Here is a 21,028-nt window from a genome sequence, read left to right as displayed (position 1 = left end):
GCACGTGAAAGGTTAGTGGGCCATGAGTGACAAGGTTAAATTTTCTACTACCTTGAAGTTAATATTGATGGCGGTAATAATCACATGGCAAACTTATGCTTGATTTTTTTTTTTACAATTTGCAAAATATTTCCAGAAACAACCTTTGAGGTTGACAACAATCTTACAGAGTTGAAGGAACTGAAAGTATCATTAGCTTTATTTTATAATGAAATCGATTAAGGCTCAAAGAGCTTTAAGTGCTATATAGAGCCACACAACCAGTAATAGCTGTGAAGAGAATCTTCCCACTGCACCGAACGGAGAATGGGGCTTACACTTGGGTGAACACAGGAAGCAGGCAGGTCAGACGCACTGGTGGGGCAGTAGTCTTACTGGGCTGAACACGATAGTCTGAACGGAGGAATCAGAGTGGACCAGCACTTGCAGATCACAAGTTCAGCTACTCAATTCTTGAGCCAGAAACTCAGGCAAAACTGGCAACATAGTCCAGGGAACTAGATTGTCCCCCAGCACTCGTGGGGACCTCCCATCAACAGTAAGATGGAGTTATAATGTCGAAGAGCCAGTTATGAATGCTGCTTTGGTACCCCTGCTCTTAAGTGGGGGGGGATAAGAACAGAAAAGTAGACGAGGGTGGGTCAGTAACAAGGTCAGTCACTGACAGATACTAATAGTCTGAGTGCAACTCATGTGTGTGCCCTCTTAAGGTCGGTTTTCTTCAAAATTAGCATGCTTAATGATTTGTAACCCAACCACTTCAGGTTTTCTACACGGTACATCTCTAGATTTGGATTCCATTTCCTGAATTCCGGGTTCAGCTTTTCAGCCACAAAAGAATGTCTTTCTTCTCTTAATAATAATTGTTTTTTCTCTCCTACAATATTTCTTCTTTCAACTGCAGTTCAGTAAAATACTCATTTTCATTTACTGCTAACAGTTTATGTAGCCTGAAACAAACAAAAAAGAAAAAAAATTAAGAGGCTGTCTGGGTTCCCCAACAATGTCCAGAGGGGCAGCTCCTTCATCTGAGCGGCTCTAGGTGCTGGTCTTTGGGTGGGTCTCCCCTCGTCCCCAGCACATATTTTCTCCACAGAAGGGAGGAAACCCCTTGAGCAGGGTTTGTCAAAGACCCCAGAGATTGGGGCTGCCGGCCCCACACCCTTGAGATTCATGTAGCCACAGAGGTCCTGTTTGTGAGTTTGGGAAGGCCTGGGGAAGCTGACCCTTAGAGGCAGCCAGCTGCTTGCAGACATCACACCACCATCCTGAGCTCATACCACAGAGCCGTCAGGTGATGAGCCTAGTGAGGAAACTCTCAGGCTGTTCCACCATCCTCTGAAGAGTGGAACCGGCTTCTCTGTACCACAGGAGGGACTGCTTGCAGACTCTGCCCCAGGGTGCCTGGTACCAGCTTTAGAATCTACCCAATGGTCTTCTCAGCCAGTCCAGGCCTGGAGGAGACTTGTACACTGCAAGGTGGATGAGGAGCACAGTGCCTTAGCCTGCAGCTACGGCAATCTGAAGCCTAGGGAAATGACAGAACTGACCTTCATCTTGCCACCCACTATCCCAAATTTTCCACAGCAGTCAACACTGTTACCACCACCAAACATTCCTCAAAGAAAAACTAACATAAAAACCAATAAGTAGAACAAGAAAATTATTTTAAAATAATTTTAAAATAGAACAGCTTAGAAATAGAAATGATTAAGTTGTTTCCAACTTCTGGAGCATCTCAAAAAACTCAAACAAGGACTGGCTTCTCCATAGTATACTAGATTCTATATTTTGAGCATCAATGTCCATAATAAACTGGAGATCTGTGTATCACTTGTAATATATACTGATGCATTTTATAAAATTGCATTTCTAGACCTCAGTATCATGTACAGTGATAACTATGGGCCAAGTTTTCAATACTTGGATGAGTAACACATATACAGCTGAGACCAGCAAGACTGTTATGGATGAGCTTGACATGATTTCTTTGCTTGCTGGGACCATCATGAATCCATGGTCTTTACGATTCCCCCAATGTACTTCTGTCAGTTATCCTCAGGTGATTGCTGAGACCTTTGGGAGCTGCATCATGGCAGGGTGGCTTTCTAACATGTCACCTTGACTAGACTATGCTTCCCAGAATCCTTCCCCACAGACTTCTAGTTAAGAAAATCCAGAAACATTGTGGTTAGCAGAAGTGAAGCAGCAGCAGCAGGCTGTTGGAAAGTTGTTGCAGGGATACCAGGCATGTTGCAGTTCATACAAGTGGTCATTAATCTGCTGTCTCACCTTGGTGTGGGGAAACAGCAAGTCCTACAGGCAGGCCTTCAGCTGCTACAACTTCCCTGGGATCTTCCTTCAGCTTCTCTAGTCCTAGGTCAGATGCTACTTCACTCTGAGGAAGGACACTAGCTTCTGCAGGACACAGACATCATCGAAGCTGGAGACGATGAGACACTGACATGGGTTCCAGGCCATCTTCTTGAATTCCAACTCTTGTTCATGGGCTCCCATTTGTCCATCCACCTTCCCTTTCTGACTGACTGTCCTGAATACTTTTAAGTTCCAGCACTACATACAAATGACAGCCTTAGAGGCTATTAAACCATCTCCCAAAATTATATAATGTAAAATGTCTCCCAAAATTCCCTTACAACACATACACTATTCTTTGTTGTAGTGGTTCTGATCTTTCGATTGTACCCTAGTCAATACATAGTAATCAGAATCTTCATTCACAAGTCAAATGCCAACCAAAGGCATTACTCTTAGAACGTCGCTGTCAGAATTACTAGAATACTAGGGACAAGTGGTGTGCTCTGGGGGTTAAAGAGCAATGATTCCAGGACAGAAGTAGACAAAGCAAGAGTAGAGGGTGGCAGAGAGCTGTGCCTCGTGAGGTGGAAATAAGAGATGAGTAATCCCCATCTGAATTACCTAGAGCAGCAGGGCGGGGCGAGGCTAAAGCAAAGGGGGCACACAGGACACAAAGGATGACGAGGCACTCAGTCCTAGCCCTGTAAAGCTGGCTAAGCAACCAATTATATATCTTTTTGGCATTTTAAGGATAGAAAATGAGGTAAGGCTGAGCCAAGTCCAGCCCTTGGGCAGGACTCAGTGCATAAATTCATTCAGCCTCCTAACAAACATTTGGGCTGAGGGCAGGAAACAAGTACAAAAGACATCAGAGAAAAGATGCTGCCAGGAAAAGATGGGCCAGGCTGACAGCTTTAGTTCCAAGCACTGCTCCGGCCAAAGGGAGACCATCTGGGCTCAAGTAAACTGTCAGCCAGCAGTGGGAAAGAACACACTTTCGGGAGTCAGGGGTCCTATGCAGCATCCAGGGCCTTCAGGGAATCTGGATTCCAAATGAACCAATGCTCTGTCCAGAAGGTGACCCCATCCACCCACAGTCTGGGAATCCCTAAACCACAATGGAGGCAAAAGTGTAAAGGATATCTTAGCATTCATAGTGATCCACTGCTATTTTCAAAGTTACTAAAACTGTTACTGTAATATACATTATTGCACAAAAGATTGCAGTTAGCAGTTTAGTGGATTAAAGAATAAAGCTGTTATAGCCTGATGTATTTCTAGACTACCAATACCAGCTGTTTGACACTGGGAACATTCACCTCTTCTGGGTCTGTTTCCCCGCCTGCAAAAGTGCACAATGTCACTCACTGTCTTCCTAAGGACTCCTGTGAGGGTTTAGGAAGTGGCTCCACAGGAGGAGCTAACCAAACAATGCCTTTTCCTCCTTTATTCTGTAGCATTTCAACTGCTGGTTCCCTGAGAAAATGTTCAGACACACTGCCAGGTCTCATCCAGAAGCCACCAACAAACAGTTATGAAGATGGCTTGTTTGAGTTGTTTGTCGGGGCTTCAGTTATATCCCTCCCTACCCTACATCCAACTTCTCATCGCCTCGAGATCCTTGGAGGAGCAGACGTTCTCCCAGCCTTCTACTCTTTCTCTTCCTCTCCAGCTGGCTTCCGCTAAGCTTCCAGGACCGGGCAGGCCTGTTCCTCGATTGTGCTTGCAGGATTTTCTCCTAGGGTTCATTCACAAACAAGCTCTGCAACCAAACCATGGCCCAGCCCCTGGTAGATCAGGGTTGATTCTCATAAAGCCGATCTGCAAATATCACCTTCAGGCCTACAGTCAGCAGAGGCCTCCAGTCTACTGCATTTTAGCTTCAGGATTTTTAAGGTCCTTGGACCTAGAGAAGAGGGAGCAGGTCTGTCTGTTGAATGAGGTTTGCCATGTATAAAACAGAATCACAAAACCATTTCCTACTATTTTGCATCTGCATCAATTTCTCCTTTTTCACCTATACTCACTGTTCTGTCTTCTACAGACTAGCAAGGCAAACAGTACAGCACTTCTCTGTTAAGAGGAAACAATTTCATCTTCCAGAAAATCCTAAGCCCCTGGAATCCCGGGATCCTGCATCTCCTTGGAGCTGAACCTCACAGGCTGCAGTGGAAGTCCCCAGCCGCTGTACACCAGGCAGTCTCAGGCATCTTCACCCGCTATCTACAAGGTACACTAGCAGGTTTTTAGCAGTTAAAACTGGTGTGTGGGAACCAAGGAATCCAGGTGCTTGGCTAAAGAGTTTTTTAACCATAGGGGTGGTCCTCCCACTACAATGGCCTCTCTCCTCACTTCTGTCACTAGACATGTGGGGCAGTTCTACACAGCACCTGCAACAGTCAACTCAACAGGAAAGGCTTGGGATGCACAGCCCAAACCTACCCACAGAGGCTACTCTAGGAAGTGGGGGGGTACACTTGAAATCACACAGCTAAACAAACAGACTCAGCCACAGAGTCACTTAAAGCCCAATCCCCTAACCAGCTTGGGCAAGGCCAATGTCATCTGTGTGATCCACATTCTTCCCATCATCAGGGAACAGCTCACCCAACAATGGGCTCGGGGGACTTCAAAGGCCTTCAAGACCACAAATGGTGATCTGAGTAAGAATGTATTAGATATATCAAGTCTGACTCTTAAAAGGATTTTCTTAGGGAGTTGAGGACCAGCCTCACTTTATCTGTTTTCTTTCAAATCTCATTGTGGAGCATCAGTCCTTCTGTTCCTTCCCCAAGAAGAGAGCCCTGGAATACCAACAGGCTGGGTCTCAGGAGCAAGCTTACAGTGCTGCACGCACGCACGCGCGCACACACACCCACATACACACACCCACATACACACACACACACACACACACACACACTCCCTTACTGGCTGTGTACTGTAATGGTTACAGTGCTGCACACACACACACACACACACACACACACACACACACACACACTCCCTTACTGGCTGTGTACTGTAATGGTTACAGTGCTACACACACACACACACACACACACACACACACACACACACACTCCCTTACTGGCTGTGCACTGTAATGGTTACAGTGCTACACACACACACACACACACACACACACACACACACTCCCTTACTGGCTGTGTACTGTAATGGTTACAGTGCTACACACACACACACACACACACACACACACACACACACACTCCCTTACTGGCTGTGCACTGTAATGATTGCAGGCCTTTATGTCCCTCTGTACCCAATCAAATTGCTGACCCATGTTTAAAACTTGGGGCCCACACCTGGCCGGCACCCACCCGTCCCCACACCTAAACTATATGGGGCACACCTTGGCAACCAGGCTGCTGCATCCCGGAGACGGGTTCCACCCAGGCTGAAAATCTCCGTGATCTAGGGAAGAATTAACATCATGGGTCAGCATGACAGGAGAGAGCAGGCAAGGTAGGGAAGGGCGGCAACATCCCCCAGCACTGACCACTGGTGTGCCAACCCCTCCTGCCTCCTCCTCCGGGGCTGATTCAGAGACATAATCTTCTCTGTTTTCTTCTCTATCCTCTGCAGGGCCAGGGGGCTCTTGTTTCACGGGTGGAAGGTCTGAGTCTAGTGCCTGGAAGATTGAAGAAGGGCAGCAGTTAGGGCAGGGCCAGCTGAGGCCGTTTTTAGCTAACCCATTATGCAGGCAGACCTTGCTTTTATAACTAAATGCCACCTCTCTGTCTATGAACCTTTCCAACTCCTCAACGATCTTCAGGCTCCTGTGAGCTGGGCAGTACAGCAGACACTTAGCCGCCTATGGAGAGGAAGGCACCTGCTAGACACGCTGGGTAGTTCAAGAGAACGGTCCTCATCAACACACCGACCGGCACTATTCACAGTGCCGCCGCCGCCGCCGCCGCCATCAGGGCTCACTATAGTTTTGTTTAAGGACGACCTGTACAGCAGCGCCAGGACACCCACTGCCTCGCTAACCTTGCTAGGGTAGCCAGGCTGCAGTGCAGAGGTCGGGAAGCCTGTGCCTGATGTCCACTCCTCGGGGGCGTCCGTCTTCTCCTGCTTCACCTGGGGCATGGCTACACCCCAACTCTGGGCCTCCTGCATAAGGGAGGAGGGCAGCAGCTTTGGTCTCAGATCCGCGGCACAAGGCTGGGTAGAGCTTGGAGCAGCGGGAGGAGAGCCTTACCTGTAACGGGGCTTCCGATGAAGCTGCGGCAGGGCCAGGCACCTGCACAGGACTGGCGGCACCCTCTTGTAAAAACACAAAGTCTGTGTCAGGTGGGGGCAGCACAAAGCCTCTACCTGCTTGCTGCTTTGCTGAAGCCCGGGCAGGGCCTGGTGGGGTGGTGAGCACAGCCAAAGGGGCCTTTGAGGGAGAGCTCAGACGGAGTCGTCGTCGAGGAGAACCAGGCCTCTTTCGACAAGGGCGACATGGAGGCAGTCCTGCTCCCTCCTCAGACCCTGGCCCGGTACTGGGCAGCAGCCGCTTCTGTGAGAAAGATTGGGTGGTGTGGTCAACCTGGTGCCATCCGACCGTACCCACCCTGCCCTAGTCATTGTGCCCGCTAACTTCCCGTCGTCAGAGCCGGCACAGAAGCTGCTGCTGCCTACACGAGCGCGCGCTCACCACTGAACCTCTACAGTCTCCTGTTTGCAATGGCACTACAGCTGGACTCACTCAGCCCAGCACAGCAGCTGCTCATCCTCCACGACGGTCACTACACCACCCACCCATCTACCAGGCCTGCCCACTGCTCCCAGACACAGGGGTGGGCTGGGCCCAACCTAGCCCATCCACCTAACCCTTCCTGCCCCACCCACCATGGCAAACTGCAGGCACTGGCGCCAACGACACTTCTGGCGCTTCTGGTTGCTGCCCCCGAATTTGGGCTTGTCGCAGCAGAAGTCGCAATGGCCGCAGTCCATCCGCCGTAGGCAGGCTGCACAGGCCCCGCACTTGCGGTTCTGCCGGTGGTGGTTCGTGTAGGGCTGCTGGGGTGGAGGGGAACGGGGCTGCTGTCACTAAGGCTAGGAGAGGCCGTCCTCCACACCCGCTGCAGGGCTGGGGCTGGGTTCCTCGAGCCCCATGGAGGAGCTGTCTACACACGAGCCTCAGCCTGCTACCTCTCCTCGGCATCTGCGACTTCAAAATAGGCCACGATCACTGTGCCACCCGGCCTCCAAGACCACTAGGGCTGAGGCCGCTCCATTACTGCATCATCAGAGCACCTGCGTCCAAGACAGTGTCTTGGGCCCTCACTGCCACCGGTCCTCACCACTGCCAGCTGCGTTGACGTGTTGCCCTGCACCCTTGTGAGCGCCACCATTCAGCCTGCTTGTCCTGCACCAGCCACTGATGCTGGTCCGTCTGACAGGAAGCACTGTGCTGCTGAACCTTCCTTCCTTCTTCCTTCCCGGCATTGCTTTCCCATCTAGTACTCACTATCACTCCCTACTACCGGTTCAGCATCTGCTTCCTTGGGCTAAAGAAGCATCAGGAGCGTCTAGGTTTACCCAGGTAGGTGGGGCCACTCACTAGCTCGTCCTCGTCTACACAGTAATAGATGAACTCAGCAGGTGATGTGGGCGCTAGGTCGCTGATGTGCTGCAGAGGCAAACGTGTTGGGTCAGGGCAGGTCCCGAGGAAGTTTAGGGTTGTGCCTTCCCCCTGCCCACCGGGGCCTTACCAGCTCTGTGGGCTCTGGGTGCTGGGATGCAGGACGTGGAGGCAGGGGCTGGGCTCGGGAGTGACGTCGGGCAGCCACCTTCGAGCCACTCTTTCGACGGTCACGCTTATCCTAGAAGCAGAGACAGTTGAGGCTTGGTGGTACCCGGTCGACACAGGGCCCCCAGGGAGTGCAGAGAGCATGCAATGACTGGTCGGGACGAGTGTGCAGTCAGGCACTCACAGTAGGGGAAACCACAACCTGAGGAGGGCACTGGTGACATCCTTGAGGGTGACCACGGAAGCGATGGGCAAAGTGCTGGCAGAGAAAGGCAGGTAGGCAGAACCAAGGAGGTGAGCATGGACAGGAAAGAAGAGAAGACATGAGGCAGGCAAAGCCACCGGGAGGAAGCAACCGCGGCATCGGTGGCAAATGTAACAGCAGAATGAGCTCGGGCCGGCCGGGCTCCACCAGCGTGGCCCCTCCCGCCTGACTCACCCAAAAGCAGCGCCGCTGCAAACACCTCCACTGGCGCTTGAGACCAGGGCGGGCTGGGCGAAGGCAGACTCGGCAACGGCCACAGTCCTCTTGGGTCTGACAACCCCGGCACACTCCACACCCTCGGCTCTGTGGGGGGAGCCCGAGTTGTGACCTATGGGGTCAGGGCCTTGAAGGCCCGGGACTGAGCAGAGCCTTGACCCACCTCACCTGACTGCCTCACCTTCTCCACAATCCGGAGGCAGCGTCTTCGCTCACACTTGCAGAAGAGCTCCGAGGCCACGTCATGGGGCAGCTGCAGGCGGCAGATGGAGCAAGCCCCACAGTCTTCTTTTACAAGGCAAGCCGTACACTCTCCACAGCCGACTCTCTGTGAGCAAGGGATGGGGAGAGGTCAGAAGCCTAGGAAGGGGTCCACAGCGACTGCCCTTCCAAGTGTTGGCTGTACTCATTCGTCTCCATTAGCCTTCTTACTACAGCTCCGAAACTACTGACTGACTAGCTTGCCGACACCAAGACCACTACTATGCCTTCTCCTAGTGCCCTGTTAAATTCATCCCCGTGTCTGCTGCTACCCCGTTAATTCCCATTACTGCATCTACAAACAAACCAACAGCCAACTCTCTATTTAAAAGACAACAACAAAAGCCAACCTATCATGCCCTGCAGACCTGTCATCAATGCTAAACGCTCCATCAGTCCTGTCACATCCTGCTCCCTTGCAGACTGTAAGGAGACATGTTGTTCTTACCCTAAACATTCTCTGTTCTCGGTTGAAGGCAATTCTCTGTGCTGGTGGAAGAAGAATGGAGAGAAATGGGAATGAAAAGGGGCAGACACAGACACAAGGCTGCAGCTCCTGCCGTCAGCCTGACTTTGACCACTCTCCCTATGCCAACAGAGTGGCGTCACAGGCTGATCCCATCCATGCCCAAAGCCTCTATCCTGACACGTACCATACACCCTCCAGCCTCGCCTGCCACTGGGTCCAAGATGTGGTCCGTCTCCCACTCCCTAGGGACGTACTCACCTCGGCAGTCTTTGCACAACGCCTTCAACCTCTGCCTTTTGATACAATCCCGTGAGAGGCGGATCCCACAATTCTCACAGCACCTAAAAGGAAAAGAGCCGAGGTCAGTGCTCCCAATCCCAAGCCTCACCCGCATGGCTCACCTTAGGCCAACACTCACCCAAGTGCAGGTAACGAGGCTGGAGCTGCGCCCGCGGCAGCGCCAGAGCCAGCAGCAGCGCCAGCGCCAGCCTTACGGCCCTTCCGTGGAGTCTCCTTCCTGACCTCACTCTTCTGGGGCCCAACCTGACGTTTCTTAGCCTTGGCTGGTTTAGAAGGCTTCTTTTTCTTCTTGTTGGGGGCAGGCAAGGGATGGGTCTGGAGGTGAAGACAGCAAGAATGTGAGTCAGTACACGGGTGCCATGTGACTCAGAGGCCCCCTGCAGACACTGACACTGGGAAGCACCTTGGGAACCGGGTAGCACAAGATGCCTTGTCTGAAGTTGAAGAGGGTGAGGTCACATGCAGGGCCCAGGTATCGAGTCAGCTCAACTTTGCTTCGAATCTTCTCTCCTGTGGGGCTGAGAATGAACCAGAAGGAATTGGCACCAAGATGGTGTTAATGTCATGCCCCCCACAGAACATCCCCACAGATCCGGTGAGATGTAGGAAACAGTCTGGATTCAGCCTGTGAGCCTCACCCAAGTCCTTCAATATAACTAACAGGAATACAAAACATGAACATAAATACCAGCATGCAGACAAATGTTAATAAATAATACAACTGTGAACCTCATTTTTGATCCATGACATCACATATTCTATGGTAATCACATAGAATTATAATACAGGGGAAAATTCTATTATCTGACAATACTGTAATAATGTTAATGTCATAACACAAAACAGTATTCAGGCACCTGCAGTGGTGTATACAAAAGTATATACACAAGTGGTGTATAAAAGAGTAAACAAGCCTAGTGTATTGCACACTGATGTACAGTACATGCTTCATTAATAATTCAATTACTGGTTTATAAACTTAGTGATTCTTATCATTTTAGAGTCCTACTTAGCAAAAAAATGAATGTACTGTGAAACTGCAATGTTAGACTAGTGGTAACCTAATATAATTAAATGGTTACTGCTTCTTTTGACTTCATAATTCTCTCGTGTTTGATTTAATCTCATGATTTTTGTTCAGCATAGGAGCATATTCCATAGCTTATACAATTATATGGTATTCAATGATGCTCTCATCAATGATCAACTGCATATACACAATAGTCCCATAAGATAATATTGTCTAAGGACACATGTCCTAGTTTTATAATCTATAGTTTTCACATGAAAAATCATTAAATAACATGTTTCTCAGAATATATCAGTCCTAGTAAGCAACGTATGACTATATGAACATTTGACTTAGGTGTGTAATGTAGTATATTATCTCACCCAAGTTTGTGTAACTGTATTCACTGTATATTTCTCAGATTGTATTACTATTGGTACAGACACATAAAACAGGCAGGGCATGGTAGCACATGCCTTTAATCTCAGCACTTGGGGGTCAAAGGCAGGTGGATGAATCTCTGTGAGTTTAAGGCCAGCCTGGTCTACACAATGAGTTCCAGTGTAGCCAAGGCTCTGAAGAAAGCAACCCTGTCTCAAAAATGAATAAAAATAAAGACATACAAACATACTTACAACATGTAACACTATTAGTGTTGAAAATATGAGTAAAAATCGACACAAAACACATATTAAGTAACATGTAAATATGTATTTTGTTTTGTTCTGCTTTGAGATGGGGATATCATTTTAACCTAGAGGGCTTTGAACCTCCTATGTAAAGAAAGATGACCTAGAACTTCTGATCCTCCTGCCACTTCCACGCCAGTGCTAGGATTTCAGAAGTGTACTACCACACTTAGTTTATGTAGTCCTGGAAATCAAACCCATGGCTTCATGAACGTTAGACAAGTACCCAGTACTTAAACATGTTATGTATTACATACCAAATGAATGAGCATTAAAGCTTAGAACAGAGGTATTTTTTAAACATGAAAGTGAAACTACATTCAATACAAAGTGTAAGTAGCTAATGTTGAGGGATGACACTCCAAGTCTTTTCACTTCTGCAAGAATTGTGAGAGGCATTCAGTGTCTCTTGAAACAAACTACCTTCTCGTTGTCTCTAAAAACAAGTAACTTTAGAAAAGGTCCCCTTCCAGGGGAAAGGGCAGCATGCTTATTGTACTGCTCCTTGATTACCTATGATCAAACAGACAGGCTGTCTTTCCAGTAGACAGTGCAGCATATATGCTACTTAGGCCTCTTCACGTCATCCAATGGGAACTGGGATTCCGGGAGAGGTCAGAAACAGATATTTTCGGTTCTGATACTACTGTGAGAAGCTTTTTTTATCCTTGGCCCATAAGTACCACATTTCCTACCAGCATCCGCAAAACTAACAAACCAATTTACTATTCTGAGAAATATGTATCTTTTGACAATTACTTTTAAGTTTTGAAATTGTTATAAAATTTCATATGTGAAAAAAAGTTATAAACATAATGAAAACTATCTGAAATTGTATTACATTCTTCTAGGGAAATGGCAACTCAGATAAACAGGAAGGGTGGAGAAATGTTAATAGCTCTATCACAAATACATTCTAACACATGCTTCTGAACCTCAAGGCCGATGTATTTACAGTCAATTCTCATTATATATGTAGTAATTATGTGTTAGGAAGTTGCTACAAACACCCTGAATTTATGGAACAAGAACCACTGCTCCCACAGGAAATACACAGTCGGTTCCAGCATGGCCGCCACATTTTCAGCAACTCATCAATGCAGTCTTGTATGTGCTTCAAGACACTGTAACATTCTTTCTTACAAATGACTCCATGATCGGTTAATGATTAAGGGCCACTGGCTTCAGAGGATGTTCTGTCTACGTTTGTCTGCCAGTGTTTTGGTTTTGTTTTTCTGAACACACCTGATGTACAGAACCTGTATCACAAGTTTAAGGTCTTCATGCCATATCACCTTATGAAACACGCAAGCCAGCCAGAAGCAGCTAAAATGGTTTACATTTTCCTAATGCTGGCTAATAGGTCTTGGGCCTTCTTCACAACAATGCTGTTCACTATGCTTTACTGGCCACCAGTTCACACATCTACAGATTAGCTGCTTTCCCAACTCCTCCGACGCTTCATCAAGTGCTACAGATGTTAGTTTTTGTTCTTCCCGGAGCGGCCTCACACAATCCCAGCAAGTTTCCTCTTCTCTTTCGGGACGCACCATTTCTGAGCCTTAACATTGTAACTCAAGCGGATAGTACATGCAATTCATGGAGGAAACTTATCTGACGAGGAAAAGCACGTGACCATCTTCTTGCACTCAGAACACTAGAAAACCTTCAGCACTTTATTTGGGAGTCATTTTAAACAACAAATTTGGCAAGAAAACTATGGCACTAAATAGACAACAGAAAGAATGCCCGATTTGCAGTACAAAAGGAAACAAAAGGTTCTTGTTCAACTGATTGGGAACGCAAGCACTAGACAAGTCAAATCTTTAGCTGCCCCATACGTGTCTGTGAATAATCACAAATGCACTGTGAATACTGACTTTGGTCAAATAAAACTTTATTAAGAATAGGTGACTGTGAGAACACAAAACTTTTAATAAGGACCGACTACATGCACAATGTGAACTCCATTCGTTTAACTACTAACTAACTAGGTCCCACTCCACTGAACACTGTCCACAACCCACCCATTACCTCTGATAATAGATGTCTGAGCGTCCACAAGAGGCCCCTGACTTTCGAAAGGCCTCACGTCGCTTCCAGCCAGGGCCCAGGGCTGGGCAGTCTTGCCAGTCCTCAGCCATAGATGCTTCAGGAAAAGAACAGAAGCCTGCGGGATTGGAAGCAGGTAGAGCATGGAAGAAATTGAGGCTCTAGAAAGTAGGGAATCTGTTTCCAGACCACAAAAGTCATGTTTCCTTTAATACTTGCCCCAGACCTGCACACATACTTCCTTCCATGGTGCAGACTACTCATTCTGTATGAGAAGACAAGCTGCTCCTATTCTGGGTATGAGGACCCCATTTCTCTTCTCCTCAGCCCCCTACTTGAGTTTAACTTCATTTAAATTTTCCTTGACCTGAGTTTCCAACGCCTTCCAGTGTTTCAGCTGCATTTATGTGCATGAAAGTCCCCAACTCCATCTATCCAAGAGTCTCCTCATTCTTCCCATTCCTCAGCCTGGAAGCCTCCGGTGTCCCCCCTTCTTAAACCCAAGAGCTCTCCCCAAAACTCCTTTTCCCTCATTACTCTGACCCACAATTCCTCTCCAATCTCATCCCTCACCCCTCCAGCCAGTGTTAACCACTCTGTTCCCCTAACTTTGCAATTCTCGATTTCTCTTATCGTCCTGTGAAACTTCCTGGTTCCTTCACATAGTGACCCGCCTCTCAGTTTCTGCTTGTGTTCCAGGACGATACCATCTGTGCGTCCGTCTTCTGACGTTCTCCTCCTTTTGGTCCTCCACGGGTCTCGAGTCCCTCGTAATTCTAACCCTGCTACTTCTCCCGTCCCGTCTCGGGTCCCTGCTTCTCACTATCAGCTTTGAGGGTCCCCGTTTCTAGAACCTGTTAACCTGGCCGCCTGATGCTTGTCTGAACGTTCCGATCTCTTCCATTCCTCTTCCCTCCTCGTCCCGGAACCTCGGCACGGATGTCATCGCCCTGAACCACACTCCTTCCCTTCCCCTCTCGGGCCCAGATTCCCCAGGTCTCTCTTTCAAAGCGCAGAAGACGCCATGCCTCCTCCTGGCTGCAGGGCCCTGCGCGTCTCCCCGCTAGCGCTCGGGAGCCTCAATTCCTCCCAGCCTCCTCCTGAGATCGCTCTCTCTCTCTCTTTCTCTCTCTCCCTCTCCACTTGCACACGCGCGGCTGGCTCACCAGCTTGACACGAGGCCCGCAGCCTGCGGCGCTCTAGGCCCGGGGACCCATGGGGAGGATCCCGCCCGCGCGCGTCCCGCCTGCTCCACTCTTCTCCTCCTTCCTCTTCCACCGCAGCCTCCTCCTTAGCACTAGTTGTGGCCTCCGCGGCCGTTGGCTACTCCCGGAACCGGAAACCCACGGGCTGCCTTGCGGGCTCCGACCCGTGAACGGCACCTGTGTGCAGCCCTGACACGCCTGCCCTCAGTGGGGTGGCTCCGGCGCCTGCGTACTGCCGCGTCCGTGGGGCGCGCGCTTTGCCCGGGATCTGCTGCGCCTGCGCGCTGACGACATCCGCAGCCTGCACAGGTTCCCTTGGCCCTTGCGCCTGCGCGCTGAGCTCCCCGTATTTGCTTACCTCCCAACTCTGCTTGTCCCAAGAGCGAGCATAGGCGCCCTCGGGTCCCAACACAAGGGGGCGTGGACGGCCTGACCCCCTAGTTTTTGTCTCCACAAATAGCAAGCATGTGATCGCCCAGCTCGTGTCTGTCCACTTCCTTTCCTAGGAGACACCCCTCCTTTGTTCCTGTGACTACCTTCCTCTGGATTGGTACCCCTACTTCCGGGAACTTCCAGGGTCTCTGCACCCTGGCCAGGTTCCCTTCCTTGGGAACCAGGAGGGGGGAGACATAGTGCGGAAGCAGGGAATGAAGGTGCAAGTGAGAGCTTGCCCATCCCTCAAAGGCCCCACGGGAGGGGATGGTGAACTGACCAAGGTAACCCGCTTCGCTTTAACTTGACACCATTTGTGTGCTTCACCCAACAGCTCCCTGGCCCTGATGGGTTATGGTGTTCCGGGGTTGCAGACCACTGGGAAAGATCACTCAGACTCAAACAAATGCAATTAGCTGAATTTGGGCCAGCTGACCGTAAGAGGTCTAAACTTCCTCCATTTTACAAACTGGGTCCAAGTTTCTGTTTTAAGGGGATGTTAATCAACCAACAGCACCCCTGATAGCAGGGACAAGGGAGAGTGCATGGACAAGGCCTGATTCCGCGGCACAGTACCTCAAAGCAATGACCAATAAGGACAGTTCCTACCGTTGTGCCCAGATCGAGACCCCTGAGAGACCACCGAAGTCGAGCATTCCGGAATGCAAAAGCAAGGCTTTATTTGGGCGCAATACCAGCCTAGTCAGGGACCTCGGCAAGCACACCCGACCCGAGGTGTTGACCGAGGATGGAATAGGTGCTCAGCCTGAATTGAACATAGTTTTTTAAAGGCAAAAAACATAGGATTACCACAGCAAAGAATTACTTCGGTACGGGTACGTTTCTGATTTGCTCACTTCTAGGGACTTCCAGAAGCTTTGTCTTCATCTTACTGCAAAGCGGGTGGTTGTTTGTCCGCCGCCTGCGGGTGGGGACATTCCGCGGTTAAACAGTCACTCCCAGATGGTTATCTTGATATCCTGTACTTTGTACTTTTAGGTTCCTGGAATTTGGATCAGCGGTTCCAGGAACTTACACCTAGAATGTAGAGGCTTACAAAATGGAGGCCTTCTTAAGATGGAGGTGCTTTGGTCTCACACTACAACCTCCCCCCTTCAAAACTCACCCAAGTATGTCCAAAGAGGAAAAGGCTAAAAACCTCAGCCTATCAAAAATGTACTAAAATAACTGCCGCCTGCTTAGTCAATTTTATTTTATTTGACCTGTCCCTGAAATACCCCTAGCTACACTTAAAAGTGTTAGGATTCCTAACCACCACCACCACCACCACCACCCTGCCAGCTACATGACCCTATATGTGCTATCCAGCAGCCAGGTAAGATGCTTAGTCATCCCAGGGTCTTACGTCGTACGTAATGCGCCATGAGATCCCAGGGCCTATGTCCTCTGTAATACATGTTGGTTATGCCGCGGCGCTGCCTCTCGTGGCTGGTCGCCGCCTGCAGCAGTCATGCCGGAGGAGCATTGTGCTGATTAAAAGAATCACAGCCATGGTTACCTTTTTAGAGCTTTACTGGGGAGGGAGGGTGGAGAGACAGAGAAAGAAAGACAGAGAGAGACAGAAAGGGGTGAGGGAGAGATGGGGGCCGACGGGAGGAAGGGGCGGAAAGGAGAGGGGACAGAGAGCCCACAGAGGGCCTACCCGCTTTTTAGGCTGGGAAGCCGGCAAAGGTTGATGTCATAATTAAGGATCAAATCCTTACAATACATGCACCGTGAGGTCACGTAATTTGCGTGCAGCTGCGTAGGACTATATGTGCATGCTGGGGGGGGGCGGCAATAAAAGTAGATGCAACCCGTTCCTCCCCTCCTTCCCAAACCTGCCATTTCTATAGATCTATGAACCTCTTTACACCTGTCCCCTTTCCTTAATAAACTCTTTTTTTTTTTTTTTTTTTTTTTGTTTTGTTTTGTTTTGTTTTGTTTTTGTTTTTGTTTTTCGAGACAGGATTTCTCTGTGTAGCTTTGCGCCTTTCCTGAAACTCACTTGGTAGCCCAGGCTGGCATCGAACTCACAGAGATCCGCCTACCTCTGCCTCCCGAGTGCTGGGATTAAAGGCGTGCACCACCACCGCCCGGCTATAAACTCTTATATATATTTGTTGTACCTTGTGTTACTCTCACATGGTAAACAATGCCGCATAATAAATAGCCCCACGTTGGGCGCCAATATTATGATATACACGTGCTGACAGGTAGAACCAAGTGCCCCTTGGCAGGTGAGAGACAGAGATGCCATGCAGATAATGCTCAGTCAAGAGTTTTATTTGAAGGGGGAGGGAGAGAGGGGAGAGAGAAAGAGAGAAGGATAAGGGAGAAGGGTTTGGGAGGTACGCATCTCATGGTAGGAAAGCTGAAGAGATAGGACAAGAAAGAGAAATGGGCAGAGTTTCCCTTAAGAATAGGCTTTTGCCGGGCGGTGGTGGCGCACGCCTTTAATCCCAGCACTCGGGAGGCAGAGCCAGGCGGATCTCTGTGAGTTCGAGGCCAGCCTGGGCTACCAAGTGAGCTCCAGGAAAGGCGCAAAGCTACGCAGAGAAACCCTGTCTCGAAAAACCAAAAAAAAAAAAAAAAAAGAATAGGCTTTTACTTCAGGGCATAGGGTGGTGCCAAGGGGCCAGAATCAGAATATTAACCAAAAGGAGCCTGTGCATGCCTATCTGGGTCTCCATTTTGTATAAATGGTTGACCCTGCATGCCAATTGTTTCTGCAGAATAAGCACTCTTGGTTTTTTGCATACTATTCAAGTTTGGGGTCTTCTTCAGTGTTTCTTGGACCCTTACATCTGCACCCTCCAGATTGGAATAAGAGACTGCAGCCCAGGCTAAAAGAGGAAGGGAGCTTTTAAAGGCAAAAACCTACAATTACTCAATTTCTGAGGAATTTGTAACTGTGAGGAAATGCCTTACTTCCCCCTTGCACACAGCCATAAGCATGTTTACAGAAGCCAGTGCAAGCTAATCATTTCACAACAGATCCACTGGCTCTGGATCATGTGGATCAAATCATTGATTCATACTCATGTTGGGTTAAATGTCGATATTGGACTAGCAGAGCCAATATCTTAACCACAGTGGTGTTTTTTATATATGTAACTAGACAGTTTATGACATAAGGCCTGTGGTGACATCAGGAAGTAACAAGAGGAAAAGTCTTGCAGTTAGGGTAGTGAGCCAGGGGACCAGGAGAAAAGTGACGGATACCAGTGAGAGGACTCCCACTGGCTCTCTGATCTAGATTTTGCTTTACTGGAGTAAAGTTTCCCTTCATGACTTCCTGAGTTATTAGCATTAAAAACAGTGGTTTTCATCAAAGATCTCCTTCCTTTATGAGTAATAATTTCAGTCCTCTACAATTTTGTAATACCATCTCAGGGAGTTTGCTTGTTTTTTTTTTTTTGTTTGTTTGTTTGTTTTTTGTTGTTGTTGTTGTTTTGTTTGTTTGTTTTTTTAAGCTGGCCTATGGGACTTCAAAGGTGATCTAAATCTTGATCTATGCCAGAACTCAGAATCTGGAAGTTCTGATTCCTTAAGGCTAATGCTTAGGCTCCTAGGGCCGTTGATTCGGCTGTTCCTATCCTTGTGAGGAGGGGAGTGAGAATGGCTGAGACCACCCTCTTGTTTATACTGATGACTCCATCAGTCAAAATGGGGGTAGGGAGTCACCAGTGGAAGTGTTACAGCTCTGAGGAGAAAGGCATCCTGGCAGTCAGGAGCAAAGGAATACCACAAAGTCACACCACAGAACAAACCTCACACAAGAGTTTTATCAGGAGGGAAAACCCCTGGAGGATGATTGCCTCTGATCAGGTGAGAAGCAGCAGAGAACTGAACAGAAGAAAGGGTTTTTATATTGGGTTTCAGACAGAGGAAAGGGGCACTTTCCAGGGTGGAAATTTCAATCTCAGGTATTGGTGAGTTTTCAAGTTCAGAGCCTGGGCTTTTTATTCTGTAGGGTGGAGCTTGGCCGCCTGTATCTAGAGGGACTAGGGCTGGCTATTAGCAGCCAGTAGAGTGTTCTGTTAGAGGAGCCTGGTGGTTGGAGGTTCTTAGGGGCAGTGCCTGTCCACTTGCATGCCTCATCCCCCCCCCCTTTGTGTTTACTATTGATAAACAATCAGGAATTGGGAAGGGGATGACATTATCATTATACTACTTCCTGATGAATGGGGGCATCAAAGTCCTTTGGGTGACATCAGGGAATAATTGGGAGTCACCACCTCTGGCTTCATAGACAGGGTGCCAGTAATCCTGCAATAGCAACAGATTAAACATCTGGTTAGAAATCTTTTTAATCTGTTGTTGAAGAAATCTAGACAAGAAGTTTATAAAGCAGGTTTCAACTAGTAGGAATTTTAAAAGGAGAAGAAGGGGGTTAAAAGGGGTAGTATCCAGTTTCATAATGGATTGTCAATGACCCACTGGACGGAGGCATTGAGTTGTTTCTTACATTTTTTTTTTTTTTTTTTTGAGATCTGTCTGGAGTTGTCAGATCTTGTCTTTTACTATACCTGTTTAGTTGACATAAAAGCAACATTCATCCCTGAGGAAGAGACAAACGCCACCTCCCAGCTGTTAGTAAGCCTAATTATCACCGATTTTGTAGCAGCACAGCAGCCCGTGAGTCTATTTGGCCCTGGAGGGCAAGGGTGATCTAAGCCACCCACTGGAGATCCTGGATGAACTTAGATGAGCACTGATAGTAAATAACTGGGGAAGCAGTCCCACCTCTCCAGTGGCAATGCCAGGGCTTATGCCCAGGACTGCAAGCAAGGGTAGGACCTGAACCATTCATTCATTATGCAGCACCGCTATAAACCCTGTGTTTGAGTGTGGTTGAGTAAACAGCTTTCAAAACTAAGAAGTGACGGTCACCCCAAGGTTCCTTTGTAACACTGCAGCATCCATCTTCAGCCTACGGGTCTTAAATATCTGGGAGACGTTTCCGTGAAACAGGAGTTTGAAGGACTGTTTTACCTTGTCTTGGTAAAGTATGGCAGTTGTCTTCGTTTGGGTTCTGATTGTCCAATTTGAACAGCATTGTGTCAGCAGTTTTTTTGTTTGTTTGTTTTTGTTTTTGTTTTTGTTTTAGGCAAGGGCAGTTTCTTTGCCCAGTGGCTAATCTTAACAGAAATGAAAGCAAACTCCATATAGAAGTTCTTTTATGCCCATCATCTTTTTTTTTTTTTTTAAAGTAAATTGGTGCTGCCAGGAGCAGACATGTCTCACTGTCATGAAAAGCTTTATGTTACTAAAACATTTTAATGCCATATTCTGTAGGTTTGTGAAGTATTTAAAGATCACCTCTCTATCTAAAATATATCTGATTGACTTTGAAAACATACCTAGCATGACTATAAGTTTGATTGTTATAAATGACTAACTACTAACCTGTTTTTCTTTATTATTCTAAATAGCTTTCAAGTACTAAAATTTTACATTGCATTTAAAAATGAGCTGCATAGGTACAATACCTTAAATAAAAGTAGAAACATATAATAAATGCTGTGGATTAGGCTCATTGTTAATAATAAAGTTGATTGGAAAAAGATTGCAGAAGACAGTCTGACACAGGAAGAATGCTGGGAGAGAAGAATGGAGTTGGGGCAGTTGTGAAAGATGTCAGCCCGCTGACGAGCAAGCAGGATGTATAAAAAATTAGTTAACAAGCCATGAGCCATGTGGCAAAGCCTAAATAGAAATATGGGTTAATTTAAATGTAAGAGTTAGCTAGTAACAAGCCTGAGCTACAGGCTGAGTATTTATCATTAATTTTCATCTTCTGAGTCTGTTATTTGGGACTAGGTGGTTGGAACAGGAAACATCTATTTACATATGGCGCCCAACATGGGGTATACATCCACATAAAGCCTGAAAAAGCTTTTTTTTTTTTTTTTTTTTTTTTTTTTAAAAAAAGGGTTCTAAATGCACAGAAATGGTGTCACACTGTGCTTCCTAATCTCTTATGCTAGGCACAGTACAGAGATGCATCTTCAGACTACTGCCCACAAGACGGAGATGGC

At 47.9% G+C, this 21,028-nt stretch overlaps 2 protein-coding genes across 36 annotated transcripts in view; one reads left to right on the top strand and one right to left on the bottom strand.

Moving 5' to 3' along the window:
- Window positions 1–93: 93 nt before the first annotated feature.
- On the bottom strand, window positions 94–14,930 carry Mbd1 (methyl-CpG binding domain protein 1). Of its 35 annotated transcripts, none has more exons than XR_001579164.3 (18): window positions 14,514–14,930; window positions 13,330–13,465; window positions 10,001–10,115; window positions 9,716–9,912; window positions 9,556–9,638; window positions 9,277–9,317; window positions 8,749–8,895; window positions 8,526–8,654; window positions 8,271–8,345; window positions 8,049–8,159; window positions 7,898–7,966; window positions 7,183–7,353; window positions 6,548–6,850; window positions 6,337–6,459; window positions 5,843–5,974; window positions 5,696–5,757; window positions 2,293–4,225; window positions 94–950 (listed from the first exon to the last, which is right to left on the bottom strand). XR_001579164.3 is itself a non-coding variant. In XM_076555487.1 (18 exons), the coding sequence occupies exons 2-17, from the start codon at window positions 13,437–13,439 to the stop codon at window positions 5,090–5,092; spliced, it is 1,902 nt and encodes a 633-aa protein (XP_076411602.1). In that variant the 5' UTR covers window positions 13,440–13,465; window positions 14,514–14,930; the 3' UTR covers window positions 94–950; window positions 5,055–5,089. The 35 variants fall into 35 exon arrangements, 31 of the variants coding, with proteins under 31 accessions (XP_076411602.1, XP_042120147.1, XP_042120148.1 ...); XM_076555487.1 differs by lacking the exon at window positions 2,293–4,225 and adding an exon at window positions 5,055–5,123; XM_076555486.1 differs by having other exon boundaries at window positions 824–950; window positions 4,154–4,225.
- Ska1 (spindle and kinetochore associated complex subunit 1) overlaps window positions 9,554–21,028 on the top strand; it is an 83,362-nt gene continuing 71,887 nt past the window's right edge. Inside the window, exon 1 of the mRNA XM_076555503.1 lies at window positions 9,554–9,658. The gene's annotated coding sequence lies outside the window, so the exon portion shown is untranslated. The remainder of the gene's footprint in view (window positions 9,659–21,028) is intronic.

Source organism: Peromyscus maniculatus, chromosome 19 (genome assembly GCF_049852395.1).
Source record: "Peromyscus maniculatus bairdii isolate BWxNUB_F1_BW_parent chromosome 19, HU_Pman_BW_mat_3.1, whole genome shotgun sequence".
In the NCBI taxonomy this organism is placed as follows: Eukaryota; Metazoa; Chordata; class Mammalia; order Rodentia; family Cricetidae; genus Peromyscus; species Peromyscus maniculatus.
Note: the sequence above shows the minus strand (reverse complement) of the source record. Positions and strands in the feature narration are given on the sequence as shown.

Coding starts and splice junctions, on each gene's coding strand:
- Mbd1 (XM_042264213.2), bottom strand. CDS start 13,439: ATGGCTGAGGACTGGCAAGACTGCCCAGCCCTGGGCCCTGGCTGGAAG. Junction 8,160..8,270: donor AGGTTGTGGTTTCCCCTACT/GTGAGTGCCTGA, acceptor CTCTGCTTCTAG/GATAAGCGTGACCGTCGAAA. Junction 7,354..7,897: donor GTGTAGACGAGGACGAGCTA/GTGAGTGGCCCC, acceptor CCTCCACCCCAG/CAGCCCTACACGAACCACCA.